The following is a 20,379-nucleotide window of genomic DNA, read 5'->3' on the forward strand; positions in this document are numbered from 1 at the left end:
TGGTGGTGGCGGTGGTAGTGGCAGGATTAGGGAATTTTGCCTAAAAAGGATAAAATTGGAATTCCAAAACTCCATTGACCGGTCAAGATGCCCAATTTTGATCAAAATGCCCCAAAAATAACAGATTGGGGCATTTTAATCTATTCCCTAACGTCCGGGGCATTTTCACAAGGTTGGGGTCGATTTTGGGGCATTTTCCCTCTTGTCCCAAAATACTTGGGATAAATGGTAAAATGTCTAAAAATCGATCACAACCTTGTGAAAATGTCCCGGTCGTTAGGGAATAGATCAAAATGCGCCAATCTGTTAAATTTTCCGTTAGAGAGAGTTAAGTAGTCGAAATTGCCCTTCAGGGTACATTGTTCATAATTTAGGGTTCAGCGTTTAAAATTCAGGGTTCATGGGTTCAAGATTTGGGATTCAGGATTTAGGGTCAGGTGGTGGTGGTGGTGGTGCGGTGGTGTTGGTGGTGGTGATGGTGGTTGTTCGTTTGGTGGTAGCGGTGGTAGTGGCGTGATTGGGGAATTTTGATTAAAAAGGATAAAAATGGAATTCCAAAGCTCCATTGACCGGTCAAGATGCTCAATTTTAATTAAAATACCCCAAAAATAACGGATTGGGGCATTTTAATCTATTCTCTAACGTCCAGGACATTTTCACAAGATTGGGGTCGATTTTGGGGCATTTTCACTCTTGTCCCTTCTTTCTTTCTCAAAGTGTTTGTTTTCTCAATTCAGAAAACACAGTCTAAGGTTCCATTGAGAACTCCCCCAGAAGGTAAAAGACGCAAATAAATACTACACAAGATATTTAAGTATATGTTTTGGATCAATAAGACCAGCTTCATGTACATTGTAAGATGATAATGGGGCGTAAGATTACTACAACTCCATCTATATCTGATATAAATACAGCCGTAAATAAACTTAGCTATTCTTCAAATTACACATCCCAGGAATGCAAGAGATATCGAGAGATAAAGGGGGGATCGAAATAACAAATAAGCAAAGGCGAAACAGCCATATATCAGATTAGAAAAAATTATTCAATAACCTGATATACATGGTGTTAACCTTTTTTGTTCCCTCATGTTGCGGTCACTTTAACGTTATTCAACATTTGGGGGTTGTCATGGGCATGCGGATTCATGCATGGAGTGTAACATGACTTGACATTCAGAAGATTCTTTACTGCAGCCTGACCAACATTTGGTAATCCCCTCCTAAATCTCTTTCCTTTGGGTTCTTGTTTCACTAACGTAGTTATTGATCCCTGGAGAGAACAGAAGAAGAAAAAAGGAAACTGAATCATTTATAGGATCCTACAAATGTTTATCTATTACGTAACTAAGTTAGAAATATACAGAGCTTATCATCTCATGGTTGTTGCATTTTGGGTAAAACCATTTCTACGGAAATTCTATGAACTATAGGCTATGTTTCATTCAATGGTTTGTAAATAGTAGTCAAACTTATTAATGGAAATTTAATAAGTTTAATTTCAATGAGAATGGTACGAACCTCGCAAGATGCAATGCTCTGAGTCCTTCGCGACTTGTTTGTTGTCTTTTCATCATGGTGTACATCTGCATCTACAAAGAGGGATATTTACTATCATCAATTAGGAAACATTAGCAGAAGTTCATTCACAAGGGAATATTGCATGAAGAAAAATATCAAAAGCAAGCGAAAATAATACGTATACGCATAAATTATTTGTAAGCTTTCATCTCCTGCCACTGCCAGGCAAGATTGGTTCTTCACCCTCATTGCGAGCACCTCACATTTTTATAACATTGTCTAAATTGATCATTCATAGAAATTAGAAACTCAATAAATCACTTTACCTTCTTCCTTGTGTGTATCGATGCCATCTGCGCTATCCATTGAATCATCAATCGAGGCAATGTAATACATTCTAAAACTGGGAGACCCAGGTGCGAGTTCCTCGTCTTCATCAACTTCACCATCTTCATCCTCTTCCTTATGCTGTTGTTTCATTATACTCCTCTCATTTTTATCCTCCGCAAACTTTTTCTCCTGATCATGGACGATATGTTTCTTGTTTTCAGATTCCACTGATTTTTCCTCCGTATACATATCTTGACATGTCTCTTCCTTGATCATTGGCGAAAACGTGCTTTTCGAACAATCATGCGGCGGGGAATTAATTTGCGAGTGCTCATCAATGTCTGTATGTTCACCATCATGTAAAAGCTGTTTGCTAGAAGGAGTGATCATTGTAATAACACGGGTACGGCGTTTAAACTCTTCGATTCTACGACGTATTGGTCGCATTCCGGGAGTATTAGACTCTGATCCTTGATCATTTGTGCTTGGAACAGAGGCGCCGCAACCCATTATGTACACGAAAGATAATTCGATGGAGCAACCAGCTGAAGGGAAGAAATGAATTGAAGAGGGGAAGAGAGTTGTGGGTTAAGATGAATCGGATTAAAATGGTGGTACTTTAGGGTTGGGATTGACAGCAAAAGGATGCTGTTGTTTGGAGGTTTTAGAAGGGATGAACTAAAATTTCGGATGATAAACATGACATTGTTAATCCCTTTGGGGAAGGAGAGAAGAATAAGAATTGTTATCTTTGTATCTTGGACGGTTAAAAGTCGTTATTTTTAGGTGTTTTCCGTTGTTCTCCCATATCTCGACGTGTGAGTTCTTTCAACGGCTAAGATGACGCCCCACATTTTGAATAGTTATTGTGAGTCTGTGACATGCGACGCTCAACGTTGGTTTGCCATTTTATAAGTGGTTTGCACGATTGGAATGTGGTAGTCACGATGAGCTTTTAAGTTTTAACAACCTGATCAATTTGGATTCGTTTAGATAGATCAGACATCTGAATCCGACCGGTTGATTCTAATTCCTGTTAATGATATTATCAATAAAATGTTTAACGATGTAGTAACACAATTGAATCAATGACCATTTGTTTTTATTTTTATTTTTGGGTAATCGTTTCAACACTCAGACTCCTTTTTTTCTCTATGCCGGTTGTATTTATTGGGTTGAGGTATCCTTAAGTACCTATTTTTCAATTAATACTTTCCTACTGACCGATCAAATAAAGAGAGCACAGACACAATCACGGAACAAAAACTTTTAGCATACATAGGAAAAAACTGATAATGAAAAACGAGTCAAATGATGATTATAATGTAATGTTCGACTATATTAACAAAAACAAAAAAAGAAATTGTTTATAATTGTTACAATATTATCAGGAAAAAAAATAACCGCATAAAGTGGCCCCATGAATAAGTTCTCACACGGCCTTCTAATCTGAAAATCGGCTCTGCATATTATCTTTGGTTTTTTCTCTGTGAGTACAAAATTTAATTTTAAGCTTGAGTGCGATATTGCCAACAGTAAGTTAGCACCCAGAAGAGTATCTGCTCTATCAAAAGAAGACAAAAAAACATTGTTTAGAAGTGCCATCAGTGGGGAATAATGTTGCACAACGGGTCGGGTGGGTCGGGTTTGGCCTTACCCGCCACCCTACCTGTTGATGGCGGATAATATAAGTTATCACCCGCACCCAACCCAACATCACAACAGGTTGGTTTTCACCCGACCCATGTTAAGATGGGTTGAGTCGAGCGGGTGGCGAGTATATACCCGTCCTAATTTCCCTTACTGGAATTTGGGCGCGACCTTATTGTTTGTTTGGTCCTCATGCCACCTGATAAGTTATTTTTATTTTTAACCAACATTCAAGTATCTTAAAATCTAACTTATAATTCAAAGTTTATATTAAACTCAAGTTTTAGTACTACAAGTCTGCAACTGAAATTGAAATCATCAAAGTTCTAATACTACAACAAGCTCATCAAGTAGCAAAATCCTCTCTCAGGTTGCAAGGTTGAAAATCAAGTGTTTGCTGTCTCGGTTCCTTATTTATTGTTTTCTTATATTCATTGCATTTTTCCAAATAGCGACTAAGATTGAAAGTCCCATATGATTTATCACCAATCTTTTATATATAAACCCAGATCATTTGGACAATGCTTACGCTTTGCTTTAGCACCAGATTCTATAAATATCAAAGTGCTCGTGTACCTAAGATTTTCTCACACCAACTCTAGGCTTCTTAGTTGCCCTGTCACTTGCTGCACAAGATGATGAAAGTTAAGAAGATGGTCTAATTTGTACAAGATTGGAAGTACCAACTTCATCTACAGAACTATGATTATACAAGGAAACCAAATGAGTCAGTTCAAAAACATGAATAACTTTGTGCAAACATTGCAACAAACCAAATGACATGATCAAAACAAGCAACATTGTCACAAATACTATTTTCAACTATAACTCAGACCCAAATCTCCAAAGCTAGTACTACGTCAACTGCAAACACTTGGCTTCAAAGTTCAAACAGTTAGCAACTTAACATCGAATCTAGGATTTAGGCTTTACGTTATAGTTTTTCAGAAAGCATCTTATCTATTTCTTCTTCACGCTTATGCCGGAGAAAGTAAAAGCTGAGGCTCTTACGTTCAAGCTGAAAGTGGAAATTGAATTATTGTCCCTCCTTCTGGTGGGCCTTCACAAATATCCCTAAGACTCTTTACAAATATCCCTGATTGCATAATTAAATTTTTTTCTAAAAACCTAATATCCCTAATTCCTTATTTAGCCTTTCTATATCGGTTTTCTTTTCTTCGTTCTTCTTCACTTATCATGACAGAGAATAAAAATCGTATCGCATCCCACAACCATCCTCTCCCAACGACAGCCACCGCCACCATCTTCAATCGTCACCACCACCATTCCAACATCACCAGTTCCACCATCACCTTATATACTTCCATTAAATCCACCACCACAACCTAAACATGCGATTTAGGTTTAACAAGTGATTGAGTGTGTTGTTGTAGATGATATTGGAAAAGAAGATGCTGAAGTTTGGTGGTGTTTACAAAGGATTTGAACAAGAAATCAAGGAAGAGTTATGCTGTTACGGATTGAGAAGAAATTGATGGTGGTTTGAGATCGATAAGGTTTTAACAGGAAGAGATTTATGAGATTGAAGGATGGGTTTTGGTTCATTTCGAGATTCATAAGGAATTGATTTCATTTGTTGAAGTTAGGGTTTCAGATGATTATGGATTTGAAGTGGTTTTTTTGTTTGAAGATTCAGATGGATTTGATTGTAGTTGTTGGTGGTGATGAAGTCGCAAGACCAGTTGCTGATGCCATGATGAATGTTGCTGGTGATGAACACCGGAGATGTGTGTTGTAAGTGAGAAGTAAATGGATAGACTTCAGTTTTTATGGATCAACTACGGTTTTTGATCCTATTTATGTATCAACTCTTGTTGTTGACCTAATTTTTTACGGGATCAATTACTGTTGTTGATCCATCTATGGGATCAACTCTTGTTGTTGACCCAATTTTTTTAGGGATCAACTACTGTTGTTGATCCTTTCAACTCCTATTGTTGACAACATTTCCTTGGATAAGTATAATCATGCTTGTAGTTTAAATCATGTAAATTTATTCCAATGTTGAGTTTGTGGTGCAATGGTGGCATGACTGACTCTATGTCAGATGATGCGTGTTCGTATCACGCCAAGTTCACTCTATTTACATGGATCAACTTCTACTATTGATCCTTTTTTTTGGATCAACTACCGTTGTTGATCCCCTAAATTGGATAAACTTCTACTGTTAGTTCTATTTTTATTTGGATCAACTATTGTTGTTCATACAAAAATATTTGAACTAGTGGTGGTGGAGGACTGTTAGTGGTGTAATGGTGTTGGTGAAAGAGTGGTGGTGGAGGTTGGTAGGTGATGGTGGAATGGTAGTTGAACGATGGTGGTGGTGGTGGTAGTGGTGATTGAAGTGGTAGAGGAAGAAATTTGTTCCATTTTGAAATAAAGAAAATATTATATAGCTTTGGGTATTAAGGTAATCTAATTTTAAATGGATAAGGTTATTAAAAAGTACGGACATATTTATTGTTATATATGAATATATTTATTGGGTGTCAAAAGTAGGGACATATAAATAATGTACCCAAGCCGAAAGGATTCAAGCCAACATCAAAGACAACTCCATTTAAGTTTTCTGGAATGTTTTCTCTTTCAATTATGATTCTATTCAAGAAAAAATGATTCTCTACATCAAAAACGTTAACAACATGGCACTATGACTTGCAAATACTATATTCAAGGAGAAAAAATTTCCAAATTTCACTTGCATTTTTCTAGTAATTCAACAACAAAAAAATCACTAACACTCTCCCACACAACAATCGTAGGAATTCCTTCCTATTCAGGATCAAAATACTAATAGTACAACATCAATTCCTACTCAGACTATCATAATCTCACTACTAAATAAACTCATTCATGTCTTTTAGTAATTATGTCAAACATCTAGGAGGCATTACAATTAATTCAGAATGAACAAACCCATATCACACCTAAATACTGAAACCTAATAATCAACATACCCGCAAATCAAAACCTAGGAAATCATCACGCCCAGATACAAAAACATCCCAAATCAGCAAAGTTTCATCGCTCTCATGAAAATCAACTGTTTTAGAATACATGTCAGAAAGCAAAACCGTAACAACACTTCTATAACAACAACATAACTCGAAAAGTAAATCATGATAAAAACTCATAATACAAAGATTGAATCCATTTTTTTATCGATCCAGGCCCTAATTGAAATAAAAAATGTTAGAGCATAGCTCGGTCAACCTCGCATGCGTTGTTATATCAAGCATGTTTGTCAATGTTAGTGATCAAAACTATAAAGTCTTGATTTCTATCCTATTAGCTAATTCTCGGACTAGGATAAGAAAAGTGTAGTTGAGCTCAAGGACTTCATGGTGATTCAACGACAACGACGAAGATCTACACCAAAGAACCGTGGAACTTCATCAACAAAAAGGTATGTGAAGACTTGAACTTATCTATCACTCGAAAGTCTATCTATTCTTCTCCTACTTCTTATGAGACAAAAGTTGTATGCTATATAGACTAGATCATATACACTTGATATTTCGAGCTGAGTATTCATTGCTTATATTTTACTCGAAATCATGTGTTGGTAAATTGTTTCGCTTTGATCATGTTTATCTTCACTCACCTAGTGACGAAAGTCATTAAAGTTTCAATCACTTTGGAAATTGCTCTGACGAGGTATGTTATTCTTCACGACTGAATATTTCCCTCTGAAAATGTTTCAATGATTGAAATTAGAGTTTAGATTATATAACCATGTATTCCATGAACCGAAGTTTTCGAACTTTGTTGATCAAGAGAAATCGGTAGGATTGTGGAATTGGCTTGCCAAGTCCGCAAACCCAGTCCACAGACTCAGTCCCGAACTGACGGAAGTTCTCGACCGAGAATTTCTGCTGGGATTTCCTAAACTCATTTGTGTGCTAAGTCCGCGAACCCAGTTCGCGAACTGGCGGAAGTTCTCGACCCGAGAATTTCTGCTGAGTTTGGAAAACTCAACCGATTAACTTAAGTCCGCGAACTTTTTTGTGAACTTAAGAGGTTATGATCTAAAGATGTGCTATGAACATGAAACATTAATTATGAAGGAATGTTTTATGCAAACTGTGGTTATAATGTTCATGAGACAATTCTAATCGAATCGAATCATCTTTGATTCAATTGTGTCTTGTGTAGTTACATAAGATCTCATAGCAATTAAACAACTCTTAACTAGTTCATTTGAGTCAATTGAACTAGCTATGGTGAAGAAGAACATGATTAATATGAGATGCTCATATGGTTGACCTTTTGGGTTATCATGTTGAACCAACATACGTGTACTCGTTTGGGCATGGTTTTCTCAAACCCAGTAAACGTGTATCCAAGTGTGTGTGACAAGCTATGTCTTTCGATCTGACAGTTGAGAGATATTGGCTTGAATCTAAATCAGGTTTTCATCCAACGGTGAATAAGGATTGCTTTGTACCTAAGGAAAAACCCTGATTTGAAAGGCTATATATAGGAGACATCTAGCATTGAGCAAATCTAATCCCCACACGTCTGTGTGCTACTAGTGCGCTCGCTAGAGTCGATCTCCATTAACTCTTGATTTTCTTCTCTAAACTCGAGCTAACGACTTAAAGACTTCATTGGGATTGTGAAGCTAGACCGATACTACTTTTATCGTAGTTATGTGATCTGATCTTGCATCTTCTATCGTACGAGTACAGTCGATTGATTGGCTTGAGATCGTGAGAGTTCTCCGATAGGCAAGATAAAGAAGTCACAAACATCTTCGTCTCACTGTTTGTGATTCCTCGACAATCCGCTTGTGTAGTCAGGAAGGATTGTAGAGAGGTGATTGATTAATCTAGGCTGTTCTTCGGGAATATAAGTCCGGATTGTCAATTGGTTCCTGTTACCTTGATTTTATATATAAAAACGGAACAAAACCTAGGGTTTATCTGTGTGAGACAGATTTATCCTTTCGTTAGACTTTTCTGTGTGAGACAGATTCGTTTATTATCAAGTCTGTGATTTTGGGTTGCAGCAACTCTTAGTTGTGGGTGATATCAGCTAAGGGAATCAAGTGCGCAGTATCCTACTGGGATCATAGGCGTAGGAGTACAACTATACCTCGTATCAGTGGGAGATTGGTAGGGGTTCAACTATAGATCAGTCCGAAGTTAACTTAGAGTAGGCTAGTGTCTGTAGCGGCTTAATACATTGTGTATTCAATCTGGACTAGGTCCCGGGGTTTTTCTGCATTTGCAGTTTCCTCGTTAACAAAACTTTTGGTGTTTGTGTTATTTCTTTTCCACATTATATTTTATATAATAGAAATAATACAGGTTGTGCGTTCGTGATCATCAACTTCTCTAATCCAACTTTTGGTTGTTGATTGTAGTTGATTGATCCTTGGACATTGGTCTTTGGTACCGTCCAAGTTATCTCTCTTTGTTAAAGACTCGCTATTGATTTTAGCTTGAGTAAAAATCAAATCGAGAGATTGAGATAATAACTCCTTGAGATACTTTTTATATAGATTGAGTCTGACTGTCTAGTTGATTCTCTAGCAAAGTATTTCGGAGTTAGTCTATAAAGATTGCTAAGCGAAATATTGGGTGGTGTTGTAAGACCCCCGTTTTTTTATTGGTATCAGAGCAGGAAAACACGTTAAAGACCTCATCATTCTGTGTTTGTAGCGATCTGACTCTATGGATTTTAAAGTCTCAATTAATGCTTCACCAGATGTAAAAAAAACCGCAGGAAAAGGTATGATAAACTGGTTAATCTTCAAAAGAGATTGGAAGAACAAATCCGGATCTATTCTGGTCTTGTTGCAGAAATTGCAACTCTTAAGGATTTGATATCTAGTAAGAATCTCTCATTGAATCTGAGAGAATCCAGTTGTTCCCTTCTAAAGAAGTGTCATCTTTCAGATAATGCTCAACGATCATTTGTTGAGAAAACTGATGTGACTAGGAACCATTCAGACAAATTCCAAGGGTTTGGTTTTTATGGATGCTCATCCGATCATCCTCGACTACCCTGTACGTCGTCTTTAAGGAGTCTGGAGGCTGCAAGTAATCCTTGTAAGAATACTATGCAACTTTGTGTTACTCAAAAGGGGCGTACGCTACTATCAGGAAATTCTGTGCAGAAAAGTACTGATGGTATAGGCATTCTTACTTCTTGTCTTACTTCTTCTCTTCGATGGTGTAGTGACAGTCGTTGTGGGCCTTTTATACATGTGTTAGGCGATTCCTCCTTGTGTGTATCTTCTATCGTCTTCAAATGTGAAAAAGACTCTACAACCAAGACAGAAGGACTTCTGTCAGTTGGTTTCTATTCGTCTCATCCAGAACCAGGAAACATTGATATAACTCTGAGCAACTTCTCTTGGAAAAAATCAATGAATGATGATGAGTTAGATCAACTTCATAGACAAGTTATGTGGAACCTTGTATCATGCAAGTACAATGTCTATAATGAAGGTTCTAAATGGGTATCCAGGAATGAGGGAGATTGTTTAAACACCTTCAGAAATAATCTCAAGCTCATTTCTCAAGGACACACACGTGTTGAAGAATTTGAGGAAACGATTGCTCCTATGTAATGCTTTTTAGCTTTTCAGCCCACTTATAATTGTCGCAGGTCCTATGTGACAAGTGCTTCAGGGAAAAAAAGAAGAAGAATCTCTGCACGTGTGCCTTACTTTAGAAAGTCACTATGGGATAAACCAAGGGGAGCTTTTTGATCCCATCATGTCTTCCTAACCCTAAACCTTCGCGTCCCCATATTTGTCTTGAGGAATTAGGGGATTTGCGTCTTTTGGCTCAAGAAGTGTATTTTTGGTAATATTAGTTGTATATATATAATCTGAAAGAACTAAGAAATACAAAAGCTTTTGTTTGTCCATGGTTTCTGTCGTCCGCGAACGTGCGTCTCAAGTCGTCCTTTCTATGGCACCAGTTACTAGATGCAGCACAAGCAGGAATACAGCTCTTACAGCTAACGTTCGTGGATGCTCTGGAATCTCCTCCACAAGATTGAAGAAAGTAAAGACTATGACAAATGGTAAAAATCCTTCCTTAAACTTGTTCGTGTCTTCTTATCAAGGTGATGAATGTTTCAGGAATCTTGTAAAAGAATTCATCTGCAAAAGAAACAACTTAAAATCTCGGATGTCTGCATCCTTAGATGATATTGTTCACTATGAATGAATGCTGTCACAATCTACAAACACTGTTCAAAAGCTAGAAAAGGAACACAATAAGTTGACAGTGTTCTCAAAAGATTTGGAGGAGTTAAATGATCCCTTTGTCAAATAACTTTTCAATAATGAGAAGGAGCTCTCTGAAGATTTTTTGGAAAAGCTCATTAATAACTAGGATGTCTTCTTTTTGGATTAGATGGAAGAATAACTAGTGCTTTGGATAGCGATGATTGTGACTACACATAGCTATTTTTGTTTCATCTTCTTGTTATTTTTTAGGTTTATTGGTTTTAAATTCTAAAAATATTTGGAGGATGATTACTATTGCAGTATTTTCTTGGTTTGTTATATTGCAATATTTTTATGGGATATGTATTGTTTGCGTCCGTGAACTTGAAGGTCCCATATTGCGGTCAAAAGTAAATTCGTCCATGAATTGGTATTCATATTGATGAAAGGACGAATGGACTTTTGACATATACAAAAGTTATGCCTATGCAATCATGTAATTGATGGAAAATAGGATTAAATCTTTTGTGTGACAAGGATAAAGTCTATTATGTTGTTATGCATATAATGATGCAAAGATAGAATAGATCCTTGTATGTTATCCACGGTATTGATCCATCTTGCTATGTTTCACCGTGAAAGCTCCATTGTGTGTCTTATGTTGAGCACCTTACAACTAAGTCGATTAACCTTGGATTTGTTGGTTGTTCCGTAAGATGCTATATGTTGAGCATTAGGAACTAAATTAATCAACTAGTTTGGTTATTTATTTTTGTACTCCATAAGGTTCTTTCTTATGTTAAGTACATGTGCGGTTAAGATGGTCATGTTCCATGATAATCTTAGTCGGGGTTCCATAATCTCTTATGTTGAGCCCAAAATAATTAAATTGATTACCTCGGTGATTAGTTTGGTTATTTGTTTGTATTCCGATTAGATTAATTATAGGATCTCTTGTAATTAATCTAATTGATTTTTCATATATTCCACAATTTCTTGTGTTGAGTATATGAAAGGCTACACTATCATGTTTCATTGGTTAATGTGGTCGCGTATTCCGTAAGGTTTTCCTTATGTTGAGTACTTGAATGGTTAAGTTAGTCACCTCCATATGATTAACTTATTCATAGCATGTTGCTCCGTGAGTTTACTTATGTTGAGCACTTTCAATTAAATTGATCACTTTTGTGGTTTTGATTTAATTGCGTATTTCAATCAGAATACTCATGGGTTTACTTGTGAGTATTTTGGTTGAGTTTTGGATATGTAAAATCATTCACATGGTTTTTGGTGTCCAAATAAAAATCCTTCTTTTCTTTCGAAATTAAGGTCGCTCTTGTTGTTCCTTTGGGAATGACATCAAATGGGGGAGAGTTCTTTTGAACTTGTGCTTAATGATAATATCTTGCGGGGAGTGCGGCTGTGGAATTTTATAGGGGTTATCTTGTATATTAAAACTCCTTGATGAATGCATTTAGCTTCGGCTTTATGATTGCATCTAAATTAAGTTGGTATGTATTTTTCTTTTAGTCTATGAAATGTCTCTTGTGGAAATTTCACTATGATCCCGTTCTTGTACCTTTGCCAATTTTATTGATAAAAGGGGGAGAAATATTGTAGGTCACACTACAAATACATATGGTTTTCGGATCATTGTGTAAGGGGGAGTGGTTTCCATGATCGAGGCGGAGTATTGACTAAGGGGGAGTGATACATATCACCATAGTATTGTTGTTAAAGTCGTGATGCAATTGGACTTTGATGTTCATAATAATACTATGACACTGTATAATAATGATCGAGAATCTCGATTCTCTCATTGTTATAGCTACGGATCTTCAACAACGGTGATACTAAACTTACAACCTTTGGGATCATTGGAGTACTTGGAAGGACGAAGATTTCAAGGAACGTTGAAGATTGGACTATGGAATAGGAGCCACTAAAGTTTATCTTTTTTGTATTCCATATGTATTAATAGTTTTATCACTAAAATTGACAAAAGGGGAGATTGTTAGAGCATAGCTCGGTTAACCTCGCATGCGTTTCTATATCAAGCATGTTTGTCAATGTTAGTGATCAAAACTATAAAGTCTTGATTTCTAGCCTATTATCTAAGTCTCGGACTAGGATAGGAAAAGTGTAGTTGAGCTCAAGGACTTCATGGTGATTCAACGACAACGACGAAGATCTACACCAAGGAACCGTGGAACTTCATCAACAAAAAGGTATGTGAAGACTTGAACTTATCTATCACTCGAAAGTCTATATATTCTTCTCCTACTTCTTATGAGACAAAATTCGTATGCTATATAGACTAGATCATATACACTTGATATTTCGAGTTGAGTATTCATGCTTATCTTTTACTCGAAATCATGTGTTGGTAAAGCGTTTCGCTTTGATCAGGTTTATCTTCACCTAGTGACGAAAGTCATGAAAGTTTCAATCACTTTGGAAATTGCTCTGACGAGAAAGGTCTGTTGTTCTTCACGACTGAATATCGCCCTCTGAGAATGTTTCATGTACTCCTTGAACCGAAGTTTTCGAACTTTGTTGATCAAGAGAAATCGGTAGGATTGTGGAATTGTCTTGCCAAATCCGCGAACTGACGGAAGTTCTCGACCGAGAATTTATGCTGGGATTTCCAAAACTCGTTTGTGTGCTAAGTCCGCGAACTGGCGGAAGTTCTCAACCCGAGAATTTCTGCTGAGTTTGGAAAACTCAACCGATTAACTTAAGTCCGCGAACTTGTTTGTGAACTTAAGAGGTTATGATCTAAAGATGTGCTCTAAACATGAAACATTAATTATTAAGGAATGCTTTATGCAAACCGTGGCTATAATGTTCATGAGACGATTCTAATCGAATCGAATCATCTTTGATTCAATTGCGTCTTGTGTAGTTACATCAGATCTCATAGGAATTGAACAACTCTTAACTAGTTCATTTGAGTCAATTGAACTAGTTATGGTGAAGAAGAACATGATTAATATGAGATGCTCATATGGTTGACCTTTCGGGTTATCATGTTGAACCAACATACGTGTACTCGTTTGGGCATGGTTTTCTCAAACCCAGTAAACGTGTATCCAAGTGTGTGTGACAAACTATGTCTTTCGATCTAACGGTTGAGAGATATTGGCTTGAATCTAAATCAGGTTTTCATCCAACGGTGAATAAGGATTGCTTTGTACCTAAGGCAAAACCCTGATTTGAAAGGATATATATAGAAGACATCTAGCATTGAGCAAACCTAATCCCCACACGTGTGTGTGCTACTAGTGCGCTCGCTAGAGTCGATCTCCATTAACTCTTGATTTTCTTCTCTAAACTCGAGTTAACGACTTAAAGACTTCATTGGGATTGTGAAGCCAGACCGATACTACTTTTATCGAAGTTGTGTGATCTGATCTGGCATCTTCTATCATACGAGTACAATCGATTGATTGGCTTGAGATCGTGAGAGTTCTCCGATAAGAAATATAAAGAAGTCACAAACATCTTCGTCTCACTGTTTGTGATTCCTCGACAATCCGCTTGTGTAGTCAGGAAGGATTGTAGAGAGGTGATTAATTAATAATCGCTGTTCTTCGGGAATATAAGTCTGGATTTTCAATTGGTTCCTGCTACCTTGATTTTATATCTAAAGACGGAACAAAACCTAGGGTTTATCCGTGGGAGACAGATTTATCCTTTCGATAGACTTTTCTGTGTGAGACAGATTGGCTTATTATCAAGTCTGTGATTTTGGGTTGCAGCAACTCTTAGTTGTGGGTGAGATCATCTAAGGGAATCAAGTGCGCAGTATCCTGCTGGGATCAGAGGCGTAGGAGTACAACTGTACCTTGTATCAGTGGGAGATTGGTAGGGTTCAACTATAGATCAGTTCGAAGTTACCTTGGAGTAGGCTAGTGTCTGTAGCGGCTTAATACAATGTGTATTCAATCTGGACTAGGTCCCGGGGTTTTTCTGCATTTGCGGTTTCCTCGTTAACAAAACTTAAATGATCACTTTGGTGCTTCTAATGATAAGAAATAAACGAAGCTAAAAGTATCGTTTTTCAGCTACAAGTTCATAGTGTCGTTCCAGGAAAAGACACTAAATCTACGGCACTTTCAGCTGCGGTCCCAAAGTGTCTTATATCTCGGTTATACGACACTTTCAGGCTATCTTGAAACGGCTTTTTTCCACTAGTGACATGTAAATGATGATTTTAGCTTCGTTTTTAGAGCAATTCTTTCTTCACATCAGTGGTGCTTCGTTCAATCTTCGATGGTTGGTTTATGACTTGTTATTCTAGAATCAAGAACATCAATGATTTAACACGACACTTCTTTGTGTTCATCTTCAACAAAAGAAAATGACATCCAGGTTTTTCGTCAAATGTATAAGATTAAGGGCAAAACACTTATTTATTTTTGGAATATCTCTTATATTAAAGAAGGTAAACATCAAAATGGTTGGAACTGATTCCGGATTATACACTCCCTCGTCTTCTCAAATAGAATCTGGGTACCTTTGCGATATTTTGCTCTTTCATTTCACTATAACTGGTATATTATTTGTATTTGAGTTTTGATTTTCTTGTATTTTTATGTTCTTTTTCATCAAAATAAAAAAGAATATAAAAATTGAATGAAATGTGATCGGATTGTTCATCAAACTATTTTATTTCTAATTGGAGAGATTCCTAATAGGAAAAATTGAAATTGCTTTAAAAAAAACTTACGGAGACACTACTATAATACGTCGATCATTAATGACCCGATTTCGGAACTTGTTCAGCACCAACTTTTTTATCCATCAACATAAAAAATTAAGTAAAATTTTATTGTCAACCATCAAGCGGTCTGATTGGCTGGTATGTTCCCTCCCACTGCGGAGGTTGGGATTCGAACCCCGTAATTACCAGAAACTAACTCCTTATAAGGAGATGTACTAACTCCTATAAGGAGTTAAGTTAAGAATCTAGCTCTTGACCACTGTTCCAACATATCCAAAAAAAGTAAAATTCTACAAAATATTTTTCTAAAAAAATAAATAAATTAGATAATGTACTAACTCCTATATGGAGTTAAGTTAAGGATGTAGCACTTGACCACTGTTCCAACCTATCTAAAAAAAAAAAAGTAAAATTCTACAAAATGTTCTTCTAGAAAAAGGAAAAATAAACAAGTTACCGGATTTTCATAAGAATTAAAAAAAATACTACCAAACGGGGACTAAACCAAGGTATGTCCCGGTCCGGTGTATCTCATTTTATAACTTCTTAACGAAAGGGGAAGGGAAAAGAGAGTGAGAGAGATGGCGGGTGCATTTTGGGGGACAAGGTTTCTGGAGATAGTGAAGAAGCACGACTCAGGTGGGAAGGTCTGGAAAAAAATAAAGCTTACTCCTACTAGAAAAGCCAATGCCAAGAAGAGACTTCTTAGGGTTTGGCAGGTAAAACTAACCATTCTATTCCTTTTTATGATCTAGGGTTTTAGGCGTTTGGCAACAAAATTTTCATCTCTTCGTTGTATTTTGTTGTGAAATTAGTGATTTAGGTTTACCTTCCGAACGAATGATTGTATTGAGTTAGTGATTATTGGTGCAAATTTATATAGTCGAAGTTGAGGTACACTTCAGTTTCATTTGTTGTTCTGTGAGTAAGTGAGTTAGGTTTTATCATAATAGGCACTTGAGTTCAGGTCCTTCGGGGTATTTTTTAGGCGAAAATTCACTTGTATAATAGCTTTCCTAGTAATTTGTATGAGCATGTCTTGGAAACACCGATGTTTTTGGGTATCGATGTTCAAATCTTTAATCACATTGGTTGCGGTTGGACTTGTAACGGGTAATACTGATTTATGAACGATTAGAATTTAGTATATAGACATAGAGAGGAAGAGCGCAAAGAATACATAGGAAATACGTTGTTAATGGGTTTTGTGTAGGCAATTAGGCATATCTAGAAGGACCAATCCTAACAACCAACGAAACTTCTAGTACTATCATTCCGGTGTCGTCAAAAACATATTGTAATGATTGTGTAACCTTGAACTTTAATTAGGTAACTTCTAACACCCCTTAGGATGAAGGTGTTAAAACATTTAGTTTACAACACTGTCGGGATAGAATCCTAATTGAAATTCGAAACTGAAAGCGTAGCACACTAAGTTTCTGTTGAACTGTTCGGGCTTTGCCCAGATGGAACATTTTCGGTGTCTTCCATCTTATAAAGATGTTATATTATTCTGTAAGCTTGGGTTGATACCCAATTGAAAAATGTACATGACGTAAAGTGGGAAAAATGTCTGTATTTTGTGGTAAACTATACCACACTTTATTTTAATTTCATACTGGCAAGGTGCACTGAAATTTTCAGTTTACTGGGTGAAGAAAAATCTTACACTGTTTTTGCTTGGTTTTTCTAGAGGATTGATGCAAACTACTAACAATTGTAGCATTACTCACTTCGAGGAGCTTTACTGTATTTCTCTTGTGAACGTCAGATATGATAGGAATTGTATAATATGATGTTTTGGGTATGGTAGCCATAGGTTGTTTATCAGGACTTTAACTAGACTACATGTTTGACTGATTTTGCAGAATGAGGCAGTCTTGAAGGCATTATCTGCTGAACCTCCTTCAGGATCTGCAGTAGCTGGGGGTACTCAAAAGGAGGAAAAAAGCAGCAACAGCACGTAACCTTACTTAACCAGCAAAGTGAGTAAAATAGGAAATTGTGAGCCAGGAGGACGGTTTTTGTCCATTATGAGCTGCATGGTACATAAATCTTTTCAGCTTACAAATGAAACTTGAATTGAATATTTCACTAGCTGTTTGGTTCTTTTTGATCTATGAATGTTTATCTAATTGTGATGAAGATTGAGGGTCTTTTTCTTTGTTCGTAGATATTCGTATCTGAACCTAGTATGTTCAGGAATTCTTCATGCAAGTTAGTTTTCGAGTGTAAAAGAAAAAATAAAAATAAAATTACTTTGTTGTTGTTGAGCTGATATAAGTTTGAATGTCCATTGTCCTACACATCACGTCGTATGTTGTGCTGCCATCACATTTTAGCTTCTTGGTTGTTAGGGACCTTAAGGTTTGATATGCATCTTCGAGTTTGATACGTTTAGGTTTATTAGGCGGAGTTGTTTGGTGTTTTACATTGTGTAGTCTCTTTGGAAGTGTAATTTCTAGGCAGAAGATCATGCAATCATGTCTCTTCAAGGCATTTTACCGCTGAAGGTTTTGAGAAAAAGTGAAGAACTCTAGAAGTCTTGGGTTTTTATCTTATGTTAGTGCAGCCCTTGTGCTTTAACTGCTTGAACTTGAGTTTCATGAAGTTTCAGTCAGCAATCAAGGGTTTGCAGACACTGGTAGCATTATTGGAACTGTTGGATGAGAAGTCGTTATAGTGACATTGATTTGTTTGGATGAACTCTGATCATTAGCAAACATCTAGGTAAATTTCTTGTCATGGATGCCTGTGAACCTTAGAAACGCTTTAGGCTTCATTATGTTCTTCAAGCTGATTTACTACCTAATTCACTCGATTTAGAACTCTTTTGTTGAATAGAGTTCCTTCAAAATATGGAAATGGAAGTCAACACACGATGTCTTGATGTTGCCATACTCTGTTTTCAGAATGACAGCAAAGTAAGATTCTTGAGTAGGAATAGCAAGAACATGTTATTCTGTGATTTGCGAAACTTGCAAGTTAATTGTTTGTTCGCATTTTCAATCAATACATCATCTTTTCATTTTACGATGCTAAGATCTAGTTCTTCATTTTTAATGTTTTTAGTTTGCTCTTAGATCAATAACTGAGGGCTGTTCTGTTGCCAAGTAGTTTTCTCTTACATTACTTATCATATAAGAGGATTATGTTTGACACTTTGGTGAACTTCAAAAACATACTGATAGCTCTCTTCCTGAAACTGATTAAACAACCTCATATCGTCACTGTTTTATTTTATTTTATTTTTTTGAAGCAGTCACTGTTTTCACGTAGGCTTTACACCGTCAATTATTAGCTTATTTGCAACCCTAGAAAAATTCTGAGATCTGATATCACTAGAGCCATATGAAGAGTTGTTGAGTGTGGTGATGATAAATACACATTCTTAAAATACAGACGTGGGTAGGTTTATGTCTTTCTTAAATACCCAAATTACCCTTCAACTACAAAGTCTTAAACGAACGAAACATCTCTTCTTAATCTTTGTTTCACAATTGAGTTTGATTGCTTAATTCATTATTATTTTTCCTTTTTATGTGATTGACTTGATTAGGTGAAACTTGTAAAACCCTAATTAATTAGTGGGTGTGGTCTACCACAACTCACAAGAGAGATAGAGGAGATTGAGATTAACACTCATCAATCCAATCCATTGGTCTCTCTCTTTGTCTAACTTCTCTCGTGGTGGTGGGGGTATATATAAATGCAGAAAATGAAAAAAGAAGGTGACGTGAAGAACCTCAACTCAACAGCCTTAATTATGTGATTCTAAAACCAATATCACAAGAAACATAAGTAATTCTTTTTTTTTCCACTTCTCTCTTTTCATTTTTATAGTCTGTGTGACTCTGCCATGTTTGTCTGTTAACTTTTATTTTTAGGGTTTAATTAATCTGTAATCTCACATTAGACAGTGATTAACCGTCCTTCCACTCTCTGCAATACACATGTCAGTTGCCCCTGAAGAGTTTCATCTTGACCCCAAAAACTTGATCTGGGTCTTTTGATAACATCATGTTCCTGTTGTCATGGCTTTGGATGGTTATGATAGTTTGATTCAGTTGATTGCTCATGCCGGAACATCTACTTGGAAAGTCTTCAACTTTGACTGACTTGGGTGTGAACATCTTCTACTTGGAAAGTCTTCAACTTTGACTGACTTGGGTGTCTGCCGTTCGTACATGACTTGGAAAAGTTTCGCGAAATTAAATTTGAGACTGAGACTGAATTAGTGTAGACTAAGATCCTAAACATGATAGGCGGATAGAAATTGTGTATCCAGACACCTAACTTAGCTAGTCACAGCTCACAAGCTTGCTTCTTCTGCACAGTTACTGTTTCTGTTTAGTATTCCTTGGTTTGTGACCAGTCTATGCTTATGCTCCTAACAAAGTAACAATTCAAAGTTGCCAACTGTTAAAAAGAACTTACAGAAAGTGTTGATGTGATAATTATTGCATAGTTTTCCCCTTTATTCTTATCATAATCTAAAGCACTAAATCATCATGAATATCTGATTCAAATCATTTTTTTATTATCATTATATTTCTTACATACTGCATTTGAAAAAAATCTAGCAAAAATTCAAAGCATTTGATGCAGCAGAGTCATTGACTAATAATGAGATAGAATCTCCTCTGTTGATTGTCCTGTTTTTAAATCTTTATGTGAAGTTGGGAACCATAATTGCAAAAGCATTATCATTTTTGTGTTAGGTTTCTTTATAATGTGCGCTGTATGTATGGCAAACATTCATGCATTTTTATATTCTTACCTCAATAAGTTACATTTCTTGCAGAACATAATGCATTTCATTGATTTTGTTGCACCATAGCTGGGTTTCAATTTCTGTTAGCATATGAGATACTGTTTTTTCCTTCCGAAAGTTCCTCGCCATTTCTTCTTCGGAATTTACTTATCTTTGGCATCTGTTTCTG

At 36.4% G+C, this 20,379-nt stretch overlaps 2 protein-coding genes across 3 annotated transcripts; one reads left to right on the forward strand and one right to left on the reverse strand.

The window, feature by feature from the left end:
- Positions 1 to 785: 785 nt before the first annotated feature.
- Positions 786 to 2,578, reverse strand: LOC113277317. Of its 2 annotated transcripts, none has more exons than XM_026526447.1 (3): positions 1,847 to 2,578; positions 1,521 to 1,585; positions 786 to 1,272 (listed from the first exon to the last, which is right to left on the reverse strand). In XM_026526447.1, exons 1-3 carry the CDS (start codon positions 2,358 to 2,360, stop codon positions 1,087 to 1,089), a joined length of 765 nt encoding a protein of 254 aa, XP_026382232.1. In that variant the 5' UTR covers positions 2,361 to 2,578; the 3' UTR covers positions 786 to 1,086. The 2 variants fall into 2 exon arrangements, with proteins under 2 accessions (XP_026382232.1, XP_026382231.1); XM_026526446.1 differs by having other exon boundaries at positions 788 to 1,272; positions 1,521 to 1,591.
- A 13,208-nt stretch (positions 2,579 to 15,786) lies between these two features.
- LOC113277319 lies at positions 15,787 to 17,742 on the forward strand. Its single transcript, XM_026526448.1, has 2 exons — positions 15,787 to 16,155; positions 17,305 to 17,742. The coding sequence occupies exons 1-2, from the start codon at positions 16,018 to 16,020 to the stop codon at positions 17,401 to 17,403; spliced, it is 237 nt and encodes a 78-aa protein (XP_026382233.1). The 5' UTR covers positions 15,787 to 16,017; the 3' UTR covers positions 17,404 to 17,742.
- The last annotated feature ends 2,637 nt before the right edge of the window (positions 17,743 to 20,379 follow it).

Source organism: Papaver somniferum, chromosome 5, assembly GCF_003573695.1.
Source record: "Papaver somniferum cultivar HN1 chromosome 5, ASM357369v1, whole genome shotgun sequence".
Classification (NCBI taxonomy): domain Eukaryota; kingdom Viridiplantae; phylum Streptophyta; class Magnoliopsida; order Ranunculales; family Papaveraceae; genus Papaver; species Papaver somniferum.